General features: G+C 37.3%; 1 protein-coding gene across 2 annotated transcripts in view; it reads right to left on the bottom strand.

The window, feature by feature from the left end:
• The window catches only part of LOC117328028 (24-hydroxycholesterol 7-alpha-hydroxylase-like), a 40,720-nt gene that overhangs the window by 21,927 nt on the left and 629 nt on the right, over positions 1-18,164 (bottom strand). For both annotated transcript variants that reach the window (XM_033885352.1, XM_033885351.1), the window contains exons 2-6: positions 17,326-17,461; positions 14,516-14,665; positions 12,940-13,034; positions 4,263-4,348; positions 3,250-3,337 (exon numbers count right to left, since the gene is read on the bottom strand). In XM_033885352.1, coding sequence (XP_033741243.1) covers positions 3,250-3,337; positions 4,263-4,348; positions 12,940-13,034; positions 14,516-14,665; positions 17,326-17,461 — 555 coding nt within the window. The remainder of the gene's footprint in view (positions 1-3,249; positions 3,338-4,262; positions 4,349-12,939; positions 13,035-14,515; positions 14,666-17,325; positions 17,462-18,164) is intronic.

Raw genomic sequence — 18,164 nt, forward strand, 5'->3', positions numbered from 1 at the left:
GATACCATGTTTGACTGATCTAGTGGAGGACAGTAAGATACCATGTTTGACTGATCTAGTGGAGGACAGTAAGATACCGTGTTTGTTTGATCTAGTGGAGGACAGTAAGATACCGTGTTTGACTGATCTAGTGGAGGACAGTAAGATACCGTGTTTGACTGATCTAGTAGAGGACAGTAAGATACCATGTTTGACTGATCTAGTGAAGGACAGTAAGATATCATGTTTGACTGATCTAGTGAAGGACAAAAAGATACCATGTTTGACTGATCTAGTAGAGGACAGTAAGATACCATGTTTGACTGATCTAGTAGAGGACAGTAAGATACTGTGTTTGACTGATCTAGTGGAGGACAGTAAGATACCATGTTTGACTGATCTAGTAGAGGACAGTAAGATACCATGTTTGACTGATCTAGTAGAGGACAGTAAGATACCGTGTTTGACTGATCTAGTGGAGGACAGTAAGATACCATGTTTGACTGATCTAGTAGAGGACAGTAAGATACCATGTTTGACTGATCTGGTAGAGGACAGTAAGATACCGTGTTTGACTGATCTAGTGGAGGACAGTAAGATACCATGTTTGTTTGATCTAGTGGAGGACAGTAAGATACCGTGTTTGACTGATCTAGTGGAGGACAGTAAGATACCATGTTTGTTTGATCTAGTAGAGGACAGTAAGATACTGTGTTTGACTGATCTAGTGGAGGACAGTAAGATACCATGTTTGACTGATCTAGTAGAGGACAGTAAGATACCATGTTTGACTGATCTAGTGGAGGACAGTAAGATACCGTGTTTGACTGATCTAGTAGAGGACAGTAAGATACCGTGTTTGACTGATCTAGTGGAGGACAGTAAGATACCATGTTTGACTGATCTAGTAGAGGACAGTAAGATACCATGTTTGACTGATCTAGTGGAGGACAGTAAGATACCATGTTTGACTGATCTAGTGGAGGACAGTAAGATACTGTGTTTGACTGATTTATTGGAATGGACAGTGAGATATTAAGTTTTACTTTCCTGATGAATAGGACAATGATGCACCATGCTGAACTGATCAGGTGTAACATATCCTATAAATATATGTTTGCTGACAAATGCACTGGTTGTATGTGAGACTTAATTACTTGTTTATAATATCATTTGATACAAAACAGGTTGAAAGATTTATGGGTCAGAATAAATCTTGCAGTCTGTAAATTACCATGACTTCAGCACCAATTGCTGCAGGACAATGAAGAAACTTCAAAGAAGCCCAGAGGTAAGATAAATTTTATCTCCGGCTCTGATAAACAAGAGATCCCAGAGGGATCTTGGCGCCCGCCATTGAATGATCTTTATAGGTTCCATGTCAGATTGATCTTTTCTCTACTTTTCCCTTCCTCTAAGTCTTACTAATCTGTGTAAATTCAGAAACAGCCCTCTAGTATTTTTCAAACAAGGGGAACCTATATATAAAATTTAAGATTTAGCGATAATGGCCGTCTGTCGGCCATGTTGATTTCGGATTGGTCCCAAAATGCAATATCAGGGACCAAGGGCAACCTACAAATGAAATTTCAGAAAGATCCTTTCAGCAATTTCTGAAAAATAGCGATAACAATCTTCAATTGTCAAAATCCAAGATGGCTGCCTGTCAGCCATGCTGTTTTCCTATTAGTCCCAAGATGAAATAAACATAACTACAGACCAAGGGGAACCTACAAAAAAATTTGAGAAAGATCCTTTCAGTACTTTCTGAGGAATAGCGATAACAAACTTCAATTGTCAAAATCCAAGATGGCTGCCTGTCGGCCATGTTGTTTTCCGATTGGTCTCAAAATGCAATATGCATAACTAGGCACCAAGGGGAACCTACATATGAAATTTGAGAAAGATCCCTTCAGTACTTTCTGAGAAATAGCGATAACAAGAATTGTTTACGGACGGAGGGACGGACGGAGGGACGGACGGACGGACTACGGACCACGGACGCAAGGCTCTAGTTTCTTTTGTTTATTAGCCCACCATCATCAGATGGTGGGCTAATAAAGAAAATAAACTAGAGCTGTCACCGAGGGGGTGACAAGTATACCCCCACTTTTCCATGATTGGTTTGGATACTTTGTGAAGCTGCCTATTTATGGTACTATAACCAAATCAAACATGTTCTATGTTTAGGTAAGAACTAAGTGAATGCATAGCCGAACAAAATTTTGCTCGTTTTTAAAGAAAAAGGGAAATAACTCTATTAGAACTGGTAATACGGCAAAATCTTTGCATAGAGCTAAGCCTCATAGAGTCCTCTAAATACATACCAAATTTTAGTAAAATCCATTGAAAACAAAGCAAATGCATAGCCGGACAAGCTAGTAACCATCTTGTACATAAAGGGGCATAACTCTGTAAAAAGAGTTTTTTCGGAAGAAGCCGGTACTGGAGACATAACTTTATGCCATCCTTCAACTCTGTATAAAGTTTCAAGAAAATCTATCAAAAACTAAGTGAATGCATAGCCGGACAAAATTATGACACATTTTGTATGAAGAAGGGGCATAACTTTGTTAAAAAGGGCTAAAGTGGCATAATTTGTTTAAAAGGACTACTTGGGGAAAATCACAGCACCATATGGTCTTTTAACTATACACCAATTTTGTGAAAACTGAGGAAATGCATAACTGGACAAAATTATAACCATTTTTCAAATAAACGGGCATAACTATGTAAGAAGTATTTTTTCGTAAAAAGGATTTACTGGAGGCACAAGTGCATGCAGTCCTTCTTGTAAAAAGTTTCAAGAAAATCCATTGAAAACAAAGCAAATGCATAGCCGGACAATCTAGTAACCATTTTTTACATAAAGGGGCATAGCTCTGTAAAAAGGTTTTTTTCGGAAGAAGCCGTTACTGGAGACACAACTTCATGCCATTCTTCAGCTCTATATAAAGTTTCAAGAAAATCCATCACAAACTAAGTGAATGCATAGCCGGACAAAATTATGACACATTTTGTATGAAAAAGGGGCATATATAACTCTGTTAAAAAGGGACTAAATCGCAAAATCATTACAGGGGACACAAGTTCATATGGTCTTCTAACTACTGGTATATCCCAAATTTGAGTGAAATCCATTAAGAAATGAGCGAATGCATAGCCGGACAAATTTTGTGACAGACGGACGGACGGACGGACGGATGGACAAGGTGATTCCAGTATACCCCCCTAACTTCGTTGCGGGGGGTATAATAAATAAATACTTACCTCATTTTCTGTCCTTTCCTTGTTCTTTATGCCTTTGTACAAATCTTTAAACATTCCAATCAACCACCATTTAGAAGAGGACCAGTCCCTAGTGCATAAATATCAGAATTACATGCTGCATTGATACTTATGAAATTCAATACAGGATTTAGACATTTCGTGCAGCACACAATCCCAATCTATAAGAGGAGGAACAAGGGCCTAATGGGCCTAATGGGCCCGAATCGCTCACATGTTATCCAGTGATCCATTTCATAAATAAACATAATTAAGAACAAGTGTATTAGAGACCATATATAAGATCTCAGGGTCTGGCAGTTATGTGAAAAGGTGTGTCTTTTAAATATTTTGGCCAATTCAACTCTTTCAAACTAAAAGTATAATCAAGGTCATTCATTTGAATAAACTTACTAGCCTTCATCCAAGAATGCTAAAAGCCAAATATAAGGTCTCTGGACCTTTCAGTTATTAAAATAATTCATGGAAATATTTAGCTTATTTGACTGCTCTCACCTTGAAAGGTCAAGGTGATTCATTTGAACAAACTTTGTAGCCCTTCACCCCAGCATGGTACAGACCCAATATCAACTCCCTCGGACTCTTAGTTATTGAAAAGAAGTTGTTTAAAAGATTTCAGCCTATTTGATCCCTGTTACCTTGGATGAAGGTCAAGGTCTTTCATTTGAACAAACTTGGTAGCCCTTTACCACGTACAGCATGCTACAGACCCAATACCAAGTCCCTGGGTCTATTGGTTATTGAGAAGAAGTTATTTATAGGTTTTAGCCTATTTGACCCCTGTGACCTTGAATGAAGGTCAATTTCATTCATTTGAACAAACTTGGTAGCCCTTCATCCCAGTATGCTACAGGCCCAGTAATCAATATCAGGAAATGTTGACCCTAGTTCAGCAGACCAGCCAGATTGATGGATGGACAATGGAAGATGTACAAATGCCCTAAGCTCACTTACCCTTTGTGTGGACAGGTTAGCTAACAAAGCAGTGGATTTACCTGATCATAAAGGAGGGTAGCCGTGCTCCATACTCAAACAACTCATCAAACAAAACAAAATTCTTTTCCAAATCCTTGAACTTTGCCTGAAAAACATCAGTAACAATATTGTTAACTTTTTCATTAACTGGCTTTGGTTTTATGACTACCCTAACTTCTATAGGTTTTATCAATACCCTAACTTCTATAGGTTTTATGACTACCCTAACTTCTATAGGTTTTATGACTACCCTAACTTCTATAGGTTTTATCACTACCCCTAACTTCTATAGGTTTATAATCACTACCCCTAACTTCTATAGGTTTTATCATTACCCCTAACTTCTATAGGTTTTATCACTACCCCTAACTTCTATAGGTTGTATCACTACCCTAACTTCTATAGGTTTTATGACTACCCTAACTTCTATAGGTTTTATGACTACACCTAACTTCTCTAGGTTTTATCACTACCCCTAACTTCTATAAGTTTAATCACAACCCTAACTTCTATAGGTTTAAAATCACTACCCTAACTTCTATAGGTTTTATGACTACCCTAACTTCTATAGGTTTTATGACTACCCTAACTTCTATAGGTTTTATGACTACCCCTAACTTCTATAGGTTTATAATCACTACCCCTAACTTCTATAGGTTTTATCATTACCCCTAACTTCTATAGGTTTTATCACTACCCCTAACTTCTATAGGTTTTATCACTACCCTAACTTCTATAGGTTTTATGACTACCCTAACTTCTATAGGTTTTATGACTACACCTAACTTCTCTAGGTTTTATCACTACCCCTAACTTCTATAAGTTTAATCACAACCCTAACTTCTATAGGTTTATAATCACTACCCTAACTTCTATAGGTTTTATCACTACCCCTAACTCCTATAGGTTTTATCACTACCCCTAACTTCTATAAGTTTAATCACTACCCTAACTTCTCTAGGTTTTATCACTACCCTAACTTCCATAGGTTTAATCACTACCCAAACTTCTATAGGTTTTATGACTACCCTAACTTCTATAGGTTTTATGACTACCCTAACTTCTATAGGTTTTATGACTACCCTAACTTCTCTAGGTTTAATCACTACCCTAACTTCTATAGGTTTTATCACTACCCTAACTTCTATAGGTTTTATGACTACCTAACTTCTATAGGTTTAATCACTACCCCTAACTTCTATAGGTTTAATCACTACCCAAACTTCTATAGGTTTTATCACTACCCTAACTTCTATAGGTTTAATCACTACCCTAACTTCTATAGGTTTTATCACTACCCTAACTTCTATAGGTTTTATGACTACCTAACTTCTATAGGTTTAATCACTACCCAAACTTCTATAGGTTTAATCACTACCCAAACTTCTATAGGTTTTATCACTACCCCTAACTTCTATAGGTTTTATCACTACCCCTAACTTCTATAGGTTTTATGACTACCCTAACTTCTAAAGGTTTTATCACTACCCTAACTTCTATAGGTTTTATGACTACCTAACTTCTATAGGTTTAATCACTACCCTAACTTCTATAGGTTTTATGACTACCCTAACTTCTCTAGGTTTTATGACTACCCCTAACGTCTCTAGGTTTTATCACTACCCCTAACTTCTATAGGTTTAATCACTACCCTAACTTCTATAGGTTTTATGACTACCCCTAACTTCTATAGGTTTTATGACTACCCCAACTTCTCTAGGTTTTATGACTACCCCAACTTCTATAGGTTTTATGACTATCCCTAACTTCTATAGGTTTAATCACTACCCTAACTTCTATAGGTTTTATGACTACCCCTAACTTCTATAGGTTTTATGACTACCCCTAACTTCTCTAGGTTTTATGACTACCCCAACTTCTATAGGTTTTATGACCACCCCTAACTTCTATAGGTTTTATGACTACCCTAACTTCTATAGGTTTTATGACTACCCTAACTTCTCTAGGTTTTATCACTAACCCTAACTTCTATAGGTTTTATGACTACCCCTAACTTCTATAGGTTTTATGACTACCCCTAACTTCTCTAGGTTTTATGACTACCCCAACTTCTATAGGTTTTATGACCACCCCTAACTTCTATAGGTTTTATCACTACCCTAACTTCTATAGGTTTTATGACCACCCCTAACGTCTATAGGTTTTATCACTACCCCTAACTTCTATAGGTTTTATGACTACCCTAACTTCTATAGGTTTTATCACTACCCCTAACTTCTATAGGTTTTATCACTTCCCCTAACTTCTATAGGTTTAATCACTATATATACCCCTATAACTTCTATAGGTTTAATCACTACCCCTATAACTTCTATAGGTTTAATCACTACCCCTAACTTCTATAGGTTTTATGACTACCCTAACTTCTCTAGGTTTTATGACTACCCTAACTTCTATAGCTTTTATCACTACCCCTAACTTCTATAGGTTTTATCACTACCCTAACTTCTATAGGTTTAATCACTAACCCTAACTTCTATAGGTTTTATGACTACCCTAACTTCTATAAGTTTTATCACTACCCCTAACTTCTATAGGTTTTATCATTACCCCTATAACTTCTATAGGTTTAATCACTACGCTAACTTCTATAGGTTTTATCACTACTCTAACTTCTATAGGTTTTATCACTACCCCTAACTTCTATAGGTTTTATCATTACCCCTAACTTCTATAGGTTTATAATCACTACCCTAACTTCTATAGGTTTTATGACTACCCTAACTTCTATAGGTTTTATGACTACCCTAACTTCTATAGGTTTTATGACTACCCTAACTTCTATAGGTTTTATGACTACCCTAACTTCTATAGGTTTTATGACTACCCTAACTTCTATAGGTTTATAATCACTACCCTAACTTCTATAGGTTTAATCACTACCCTAACTTCTATAGGTTTATAATCACTACCCTAACTTCTATAAGTTTAATCACTACCCCTAACTTCTATAGGTTTTATCACCACCCCTAACTTCTATAGGGAACAACCAACCAATTGAAAAAATATATTTTTGAAACAGCCCCTGTGTATAGAACGTTGAGCCAAGGATAAAATGTCTGGCAGCCACTGATTGGCCAGTATGTTATGAAGTGAGAAAATAGATATGTAGACTGATAGGTAACTATCAATAAGAAATGTTGATATAAATTTCGTAAGTCCGATTGGTTTTTTTCCCAAAAGTTCACGTAATAATAGTAAACAGGTAAACATTTACGATTTTTGAGAATTTTTACTGCGAAATTCACCTATTTTCAAAATGGCTACCCTGGAGAAAATTTGAGCTGAAGGACCCAACTTTTTTTTTTGATTAGGTGTTATATCAGACCCTAAACTTTTGTTATAAACCATAATCGTCATATTCAATTCAAGAATTTGAATGAAATAATCCAAAACGTTAACACTAAAGTCTATGGGAAAACAATTGGTTGGTTGGTCTCTATAGGTTTATAATCACTATCCTAACTTCTATAAGTTTAATCACTACCCTAACTTCTATAAGTTTAATCACTACCCCTAAGTTCTATAAGTTTAATCACCACCCCTAACTTCTATAGGTTTTATCACTACCCCTAACTTCTCTAGGTTTTATCACTACCCCTAACTTCTATATGTTTATAATCACTACCCTAACTTCAGTAGATTTTAATATCACTACCCTAACTTCTATAAGTTTAATCACTACCCTAACTTCTATAAGTTTAATCACTACCCCTAACTTTTATAGGTTTAATCACTACCCTAACTTCTATAGGTTTTATCACTACCCTAACTTCTATAGGTTTATAATCACTACCCTAACTTCTATAAGTTTAATCACTACCCCTAACTTCTATAGGTTTTATCACTACCCCTAACTTTTATAGGTTTAATCATTACCCCTAACTTCTATAGGTTTAATCACTACCCTAACTTCTATAGGTTTTAGCACTACCCCTAACTTTTATAGGTTTTATCACTACCCCTAACTTCTATAGGTTTTATGACTACCCTAACTTCTCTAGGTTTAATCACTACCCCTAACTTCTATAGGTTTTATGACTACCCTAACTTCTATAGGTTTAATCACTACCCCTAACTTTTATAGGTTTTATCACTACCCCTAACTTCTATAGGTTTTATGACTACCCTAACTTCTATAAGTTTTATCACTACCCCTATAGCTTTTATAGGTTTCATCACTAACCCTAACTTCTATAGGTTTTATGACTACCCTAACTTCTATAGGTTTTATCACAACCCTAACTTCTATAGGTTTAATCACTACCCTTACTTTTATTTCACTCACCATTTCTGCTATAGTTTTCATCATTACCATAACTGCTCTTGGTTTTATTACAATTACTGTACATACCAGGTCTGTAGTCAGGAACACTCTCCTCCATACAACTACTGTACATACCAGGTCTGTAGTCAGGAACACTCTCCTCCATACAACTACTGTACATACCAGGTCTGTAGTCAGGAACACTCTCCTCCATACAACTACTGTACATACCAGGTCTGTAGTCAGGAACACTCTCCTCCATACTACTACTGTACATACCAGGTCTGTAGTCAGGAACACTCTCCTCCATACAACTACTGTACATACCAGGTCTGTAGTCAGGAACACTCTCCTCCATACAACTACTGTACATACCAGGTCTGTAGTCAGGAACACTCTCCTCCATACAATTACTGTACATACCAGGTCTGTAGTCAGGAACACTCTCCTCCATACAATTACTGTACATACCAGGTCTGTAGTCAGGAACACTCTCCTCCATACAATTACTGTACATACCAGGTCTGTAGTCAGGAACACTCTCCTCCATACAATTACTGTACATACCAGGTCTGTAGTCAGGAACACTCTCCTCCATACAATTACTGTACATACCAGGTCTGTAGTCAGGAACACTCTCCTCCATACAATTACTGTACATACCAGGTCTGTAGTCAGGAACACTCTCCTCCATACAATTACTGTACATACCAGGTCTGTAGTCAGGAACACTCTCCTCCATACAATTACTGTACATACCAGGTCTGTAGTCAGGAACACTCTCCTCCATACAATTACTGTACATACCAGGTCTGTAGTCAGGAACACTCTCCTCCATACAACTACTGTACATACCAGGTCTGTAGTCAGGAACACTCTCCTCCATACAATTACTGTACATACCAGGTCTGTAGTCAGGAACACTCTCCTCCATACAACTACTGTACATACCAGGTCTGTAGTCAGGAACACTCTCCTCCATACAACTACTGTACATACCAGGTCTGTAGTCAGGAACACTCTCCTCCATACAACTACTGTACATACCAGGTCTGTAGTCAGGAACACTCTCCTCCATACAATTACTGTACATACCAGGTCTGTAGTCAGGAACACTCTCCTCCATACAATTACTGTACATACCAGGTCTGTAGTCAGGAACACTCTCCTCCATACAATTACTGTACATACCAGGTCTGTAGTCAGGAACACTCTCGCCCATACAATTACTGTACATACCAGGTCTGTAGTCAGGAACATGCACTCTCCTCCATACAATTACTATACATACCAGGTCTGTAGTCAGGAACACTCTCCTCCATACAACTACTGTACATACCAGGTCTGTAGTCAGGAACACTCTCCTCCATACAACTACTGTACATACCAGGTCTGTAGTCAGGAACACTCTCCTCCATACAACTACTGTACATACCAGGTCTGTAGTCAGGAACACTCTCCTCCATACAACTACTGTACATACCAGGTCTGTATTCAGGAACACTCTCCTCCATACAACTACTGTATATACCAGGTCTGTAGTCAGGAACACTCTCCTCCATACAACTACTGTACATACCAGGTCTGTAGTCAGGAACACTCTCCTCCATACAACTACTGTACATACCAGGTCTGTAGTCAGGAACACTCTCCTCCATACAACTACTGTACATACCAGGTCTGTAGTCAGGAACACTCTCCTCCATACAATTACTGTACATACCAGGTATGTAGTCAGGAACACTCTCCTCCATACAACTACTGTACATACCAGGTCTGTAGTCAGGAACACTCTCCTCCATACAACTACTGTACATACCAGGTCTGTAGTCAGGAACACTCTCCTCCATACAACTACTGTACATACCAGGTCTGTAGTCAGGAACACTCTCCTCCATACAACTACTGTACATACCAGGTCTGTAGTCAGGAACACTCTCCTCCATACAACTACTGTACATACCAGGTCTGTAGTCAGGAACACCTCCTCCATACTACTACTGTACATACCAGGTCTGTAGTCAGGAACACTCTCCTCCATACTACTACTGTACATACCAGGTCTGTAGTCAGGAACACTCTCCTCCATACAATTACTGTACATACCAGGTCTGTAGTCAGGAACACTCTCCTCCATACAACTACTGTACATACCAGGTCTGTAGTCAGGAACACTCTCCTCCATACAACTACTGTACATACCAGGTCTGTAGTCAGGAACACTCTCCTCCATACAATTACTGTACATACCAGGTCTGTAGTCAGGAACACTCTCCTCCATACAATTACTGTACATACCAGGTCTGTAGTCAGGAACACTCTCCTCCATACAATACTGTACATACAGGTCTGTAGTCAGGAACACTCTCCTCCATACAATTACTGTAATACCAGGTCTGTAGTCAGGAACACTCTCCTCCATACAACTACTGTACATACCAGGTCTGTAGTCAGGAACACTCTCCTCCATACAATTACTGTATATACCAGGTCTGTAGTCAGGAACACTCTCCTCCATACAACTACTGTACATACCAGGTCTGTAGTCAGGAACACTCTCCTCCATACAACTACTGTACATACCAGGTCTGTAGTCAGGGAACACTCTCCTCCATACAACTACTGTACATACCAGGTCTGTAGTCAGGAACACTCTCCTCCATACAACTACTGTACATACCAGGTCTGTAGTCAGGAACACTCTCCTCCATACAATTACTGTACATACCAGGTCTGTAGTCAGGAACACTCTCCTCCATACAATTACTGTACATACCAGGTCTGTAGTCAGGAACACTCTCCTCCATACAACTACTGTACATACCAGGTCTGTAGTCAGGAACCACTCTCCTCCATACAATTACTGTACATACCAGGTCTGTAGTCAGGAACACTCTCCTCCATACAACTACTGTACATACCAGGTCTGTAGTCAGGAACACTCTCCTCCATACAATACTGTACATACCAGGTCTGTAGTCAGGAACACTCTCCTCCATACAACTACTGTACATACCAGGTCTGTAGTCAGGAACACTCTCCTCCATACAACTACTGTACATACCAGGTCTGTAGTCAGGAACACTCTCCTCCATACAACTACTGTACATACCAGGTCTGTAGTCAGGAACACTCTCCTCCATACAACTACTGTACATACCAGGTCTGTAGTCAGGAACACTCTCCTCCATACAACTACTGTACATACCAGGTCTGTAGTCAGGAACACTCTCCTCCATACAATTACTGTACATACCAGGTCTGTAGTCAGGAACACTCTCCTCCATACAACTACTGTACATACCAGGTCTGTAGTCAGGAACACTCTCCTCCATACAATTACTGTACATACCAGGTCTGTAGTCAGGAACACTCTCCTCCATACAACTTACTGTACATACCAGGTCTGTAGTCAGGAACACTCTCCTCCATACAACTACTGTACATACCAGGTCTGTAGTCAGGAACACTCTCCTCCATACAACTACTGTACATACCAGGTCTGTAGTCAGGAACACTCTCCTCCATACATACTACTGTACATACCAGGTCTGTAGTCAGGAACACTCTCCTCCATACAACTACTGTACATACCAGGTCTGTAGTCAGGAACACTCTCCTCCATACACTACTGTACATACCAGGTCTGTAGTCAGGAACACTCTCCTCCATACAACTACTGTACATACCAGGTCTGTAGTCAGGAACACTCTCCTCCATACAACTACTGTACATACCAGGTCTGTAGTCAGGAACACTCTCCTCCATACAACTACTGTACATACCAGGTCTGTAGTCAGGAACACTCTCCTCCATACAATTACTGTACATACCAGGTCTGTAGTCAGGAACACTCTCCTCCATACAATTACTGTACATACCAGGTCTGTAGTCAGGAACACTCTCCTCCATACAACTACTGTACATACCAGGTCTGTAGTCAGGAACACTCTCCTCCATACAACTACTGTACATACCAGGTCTGTAGTCAGGAACACTCTCCTCCATACAATTACTGTACATACCAGGTCTGTAGTCAGGAACACTCTCCTCCATACTACTACTGTACATACCAGGTCTGTAGTCAGGAACACTCTCCTCCATACAATTACTGTACATACCAGGTCTGTAGTCAGGAACACTCTCCTCCATACAATTACTGTACATACCAGGTCTGTAGTCAGGAACACTCTCCTCCATACAACTACTGTACATACCAGGTCTGTAGTCAGGAACACTCTCCTCCATACAATTACTGTACATACCAGGTCTGTAGTCAGGAACACTCTCCTCCATACTACTACTGTACATACCAGGTCTGTAGTCAGGAACACTCTCCTCCATACAACTACTGTACATACCAGGTCTGTAGTCAGGAACACTCTCCTCCATACTACTACTGTACATACCTGGTCGGTAGTGGGGAGCACTCCTTGTCCAAACAAGTTATTGATGACAGCTATATACATGGACTTTCTTACAACCTCATGGAGGTTACAGGGACCTTGACAAAGAAACAAACAGAGAGTCTCACATGCATTTCTATTCATGTATTAATCAAATGTAAAAAGATCTTTGCTTTGAGGAAAAAAGAAATTGTGGAATTAAGTTTTAATATTTCATATGAAATGCAACAAAAGCAACAATTACAACTAAAGAAGTTCTAGATGGCAAAATCACCTTCTGGTCAGCCATGTGAATTTGTTGTTTCATATATTTTCATTGAATCAGCATACTGACACAGAAATGGTATGTACTCCAACTGTCACACAAGCATGTATATTTTGGTTATGTTGTATTTATACATACTAAGTGTATAGTTTATTTTAATGAATTGTATTTTGTAACTTGTATTTCGATCATCATTAATAGCCGTGGTAAGTAACCTTAATAGGTAATGCTGGGCTGAAATGCCTCAGGGGTACACATGTACAGAGTGAACTGTTTACGGTGATAGTCATGGTTTATTAGTCCTGTGTTCCTGATAGGCATTTTAAGAGCATGTGAAACAGGTACAGAAGACAGACGGTGGTAAGTTTACTTTCACTCTTTCTCTATTCTGTTTTAGTTGGTATTATTGTATTTTACTGGGTTATTTTCGGGTCAAATAATCTAGGTATCTGTGCACTCCAGTCAGCTTTGACATTTGTTTATCGTTTAGGTAGGAATAAGTTGTATTTACCTGTTATTTTCATGCTAGATTTCATATATTGTGTAGGTAGTATCATATATTGACTATATGAATATACTTGATGGTTGGTTATGAAATTGTCTGGTTTGCATCATGAGTTTAACTTATAAATCTATTGAAGCCCAGGTCTATTTTGACAATGCTGAGTGTAGTGTGTACATGCTCGTGTGGAAAACGTATGGAAGCCATGTTAAGAATTTTGGCCTATTACAAAATAGATCTCCATTTCTACCAGGGTAAATCTTATAAATTTAAAACTATAATTGATAGCATTTCCTGTATGCTGCATTTTAGGGCTCACATTTATACTAAATATGTTACTATATTTTATTACTAATGACTCCATTCCTTCATTCACTAGTTTGAAGTTCAAATGATGTGAAATTTATATCAAATTAAAATTTGAAGGTTTTTTTATCTGATAAATGTTGTTATTGTATAGGTTTAATGGTAAATAAGAGCACACGGGTACTTGATAGACAGTAAACCTGACATTTACAGTGGACTGGGGAACCCCTACCTGGGGAATTCTCGCCTTTTTGCACCTAAAAACCTACGTCATTCTATTTTCAGTAGGAGTGAATATTTTTAATTTTCCTAATCTCAAGACCCTAATCTTTAATCTCGTTTACAGAACGTACCAATTTCATATGTTATTTCCTCAAGAAAACAGCCACAAACCTAAGAAACACATTTTCTTCAAGGGCTTGGTTCAGGTGAAACACCAGCTGATTGGCTGATTTAGTTGTGTGAGTCTTTTAACAGAAAAACAATCTTCTTTGATCTAACTTTACCTTTCACAGACAAAACTGCATTAATCTCCTTGTCAAACTCATGACAAAGATCGTCATGGAAATACATAAGCCTAGAAGATGCAAGTCTACCCTTCACCATGTCATGGATCTTCGTGTGGAACTGGAAAAAAGACTTCTCACTGACTGAGGCTGAAATGAAATGACAGCCTAGTGTTATCTCCCCTTATCTATGTAATACGCCATGTAATGAAATGAATTATTCCTGGTGCTTGGTTTTTTGGACATTACCATAAAAATTATACAAATATAAAGCACTTATTTCAATATGTGGAATATAAAAATTATTTCAAATTCTATATATTTATAATGTCTGTAAATTATGTTCTTCAAGATTTTCCTAGAATCCTTATTTTTTTTTTGCACATATTACAATTGAATTATCATAAAGAAAAGGTAATTATAATATTTAAAATGACACATTCGGTTCTATGCCATGGGACTTTAATTATTTACTACCTTCAAGGAAAGATGAACTGTCCTTGATAAATCATTAAATATGTAAAGTATAGAAATTAGTAATAAATGAGTAGTCCACGCCATGTTACCCATCACACATTTTGTCAGGGATCACCATGGCTTCAGATTTTACTATGGAGGAAACTGCGGGATCATTTTCCCAGCGCGCTGCAAGACCAATATTAATTAATTAAAGGGAGATAATTTGTTTACATGAGTTATGTCCCTTTTCATTTTTAGGGAGATGATTTGTTGTGCAGTAGTTATTAAAATCCTCTTAGAAATTGTTTTCAGAAATAATGATAAACTATTTTAATCATGGTAATATGAATTTATTTATTCAATATGTAAGAAAAATAAATACAGCAATCAGCATTTACCAATCTCTGACTCATCCATATTTGTACATCCTTAAATTAATACATTGCTCGTTCTTCATTCTCTTTACCAACTCAGACTTTCTCAAACTCATGGTCTCTCTCTATCTCTCTTTCAGATTACTAATTAAATGTTACTGATACACTTCCAAAGCTCAAATTTCTTAAAATAATAAGCACTATATCACACTAAACACAATAGCAATATGTAATGTCACAGCACTAATATAATATGATTTCCAATGTCACAATTGTCAGTCATTTTCACACACAAATTGTCCATTTTCTTACAGCACAACTTCACACTTAATTGTCATCAGGATCAAACAATGCGACGATAGTGATATTTCTTTTTCTGATCTCTGTCCATAAGTCTGCTAAGTCTTGTAAGCAGACTGCTTATAAAACATGCCTACAAATCAAATGAAACATTCAAAGTTAATAAAAATAAATTAATAAAATGTTTAAACATGAAACTTTCACTCTAGATAAATACTTTCACCTAATCACTGAAAATATTGAAAAAGAATTAATTTTAATTTTTGGTTTTGTGATTAAACAAAGTCAGTATATATTAGTCACTAATGTGAAATTTGGAAATAATACATTTTTTTCAAATATCAACTAGACATCTTTTAAGTTTTTTTTTATATTAAATATACGCCTATAAATCAGTCATACAAACTAGCCAATAACATTTAAAAAAAATGATTTAAAAAAATTATATTTTATTATGACATGTAAGAGATTTATATCATACAAAATACATTTTAGTTACCATTTGACACCTAAATAACTTACCTTCATCTTCGTCGTACTTTAGCCATGAATATTTTTCTTCATTCAGTCGGTAAAAATGACGATCCGTGTTTTGACTTTGTCGGTGAACAGAAAGGGCTAAGCCTTCTATCGTTTCGGCGAATTCTCGAAAAATGATTCAATACACTGCTGCTTTAGTTGCCGCTTCATGATTACAGAATAAAATTATCATCAACGGTCTTTTTGTTCTACAGTCCATGTTAACAGTTACTTTCGTTTTGCAAACGCAACATCCATGTCACGTGTGTTACAAAGTAATCGGGGTCATATATGCGTTTGACTTTAATTGTCGAAGTCATTTAAGCCTTTATTCGACACAGATCAACCGCTGTCAAAACACAAACACGCGGACCGCGGTCTGATCAATTAATATTGGTATGATTGATATAATTACATCGGTTAATTCGTCGGGGTATTGGACGTCAGGGTCATTGAATGAAGTGTCAAAAGTCTCCCTGGCGTGTGAACAGGTAATTAACTGGCCTCAAGCTCTTACCTGTGCAGTCAGTAAAACACTACACAGTCGGCGGTATCTGGGGCTCACCACGGGTTAACAGAGTTTTGAATACGAAGATCGGCGGGGCAGATTTTTTTTACTATGGCGCTACATGATTTTACTATGGCGGGTAGACATTTTACTATGTATTCATATATACAGTTAACAAAATTGCATGACATGATTGTCGGTTCTGATCAAATATGGAAAGAGACATTTCTAGCTGCCAACAAGACTGCTTCACATCAAAGTATACTTTTTCCTATTCTCATAAAGTCCTTTCAAGCTTTGGAATCTTATTACTCTTGCTTGAAATCCAAGAAACAACAATACCTGGAGGATTATAATAATATATGTATATCAAATGTCCACTACCATAGGTTTTACATTAATTTTATCAAAACTTTTATTTTCTTTTAATGAATTTTAAAAGATAAAAAAAAAAAAAAAAAAAACATGAAAAAGTATTATTTTAATTTCATTTAAAAGTGTGCCTAATCAATCCCCGACCCTCAGCTTATTCTACCAACTGAGCTAAAGGGGAAATCCTACTAGCAGGAAGTTAGAAGGTGACTGTATTGAGATGTACAGTATTTACAATTGAAACCTGCCCTCCACACCTGTATATTAAATATATTTACCAATATTCTGTACTGGATCCTGCACTGCTTTCTGAAAATCTACATTTGCTGACTGAAAAAAGTGGTGAAAATCATCTGCATCAGTGAGAAAGGTGAGTCGTTCTCCTGCCACATACAGGGTATAAATAGCTCCCATCTACAATAAAATTGGTGACGCAATGCATGCATATTAGTAATATGTAATATATCAATAATAGATATATATATGATGCATACTACAGTGAGCACAAGTTATAATTACGTTGTCTTCACAATTTCCTATTCATTAACATTAATGTTACAGGAAAGATATAACATTTAATGATTTCTGCTCTACACAGCACAGATTTTGTACAAAACCAGGTGTGCTCAAAAATCCTTAAATGTTATGGCGTTGGTAAATTTTATAAAAGATTATTACACAGTCCAAAAGTACATTGTTCAGGGTCAAGGGTGAACAGTGCCTCAATGTTTTTAATAATGAATGGAAAAAATAGTTAAAACTTGTTGAACTTACCTGATCGAAAATGTTGAGAAAAAAAACAACAAAATAAATCTACCTTTGTATATAATAAACCGAAAGTCTGACCTCCTCTCACCTTCATATCCCCATCTCTTCCCTATCTTTTCCATCTGGCATCACCTTCAACCCCCCCCCCCCCCCCCCCCCCCCCCCCTTTTCTCTTCCTTTCTCTGTAGCTCTTTTTATATGTGTTTTGTTTTTGTTCTGCTGTTCTTTGTGTTTTGTCCGATTCTATATGTCTTCATGTGTGCGAGTGTGAATGTAAGGTATGTGGGTTAATTGGATCTAATGAGAAAATGAGAAAATGAAGAAAATTGTGAGTGAGTAATTATATAAA

Source organism: Pecten maximus, chromosome 5 (genome assembly GCF_902652985.1).
Source record: "Pecten maximus chromosome 5, xPecMax1.1, whole genome shotgun sequence".
Classification (NCBI taxonomy): domain Eukaryota; kingdom Metazoa; phylum Mollusca; class Bivalvia; order Pectinida; family Pectinidae; genus Pecten; species Pecten maximus.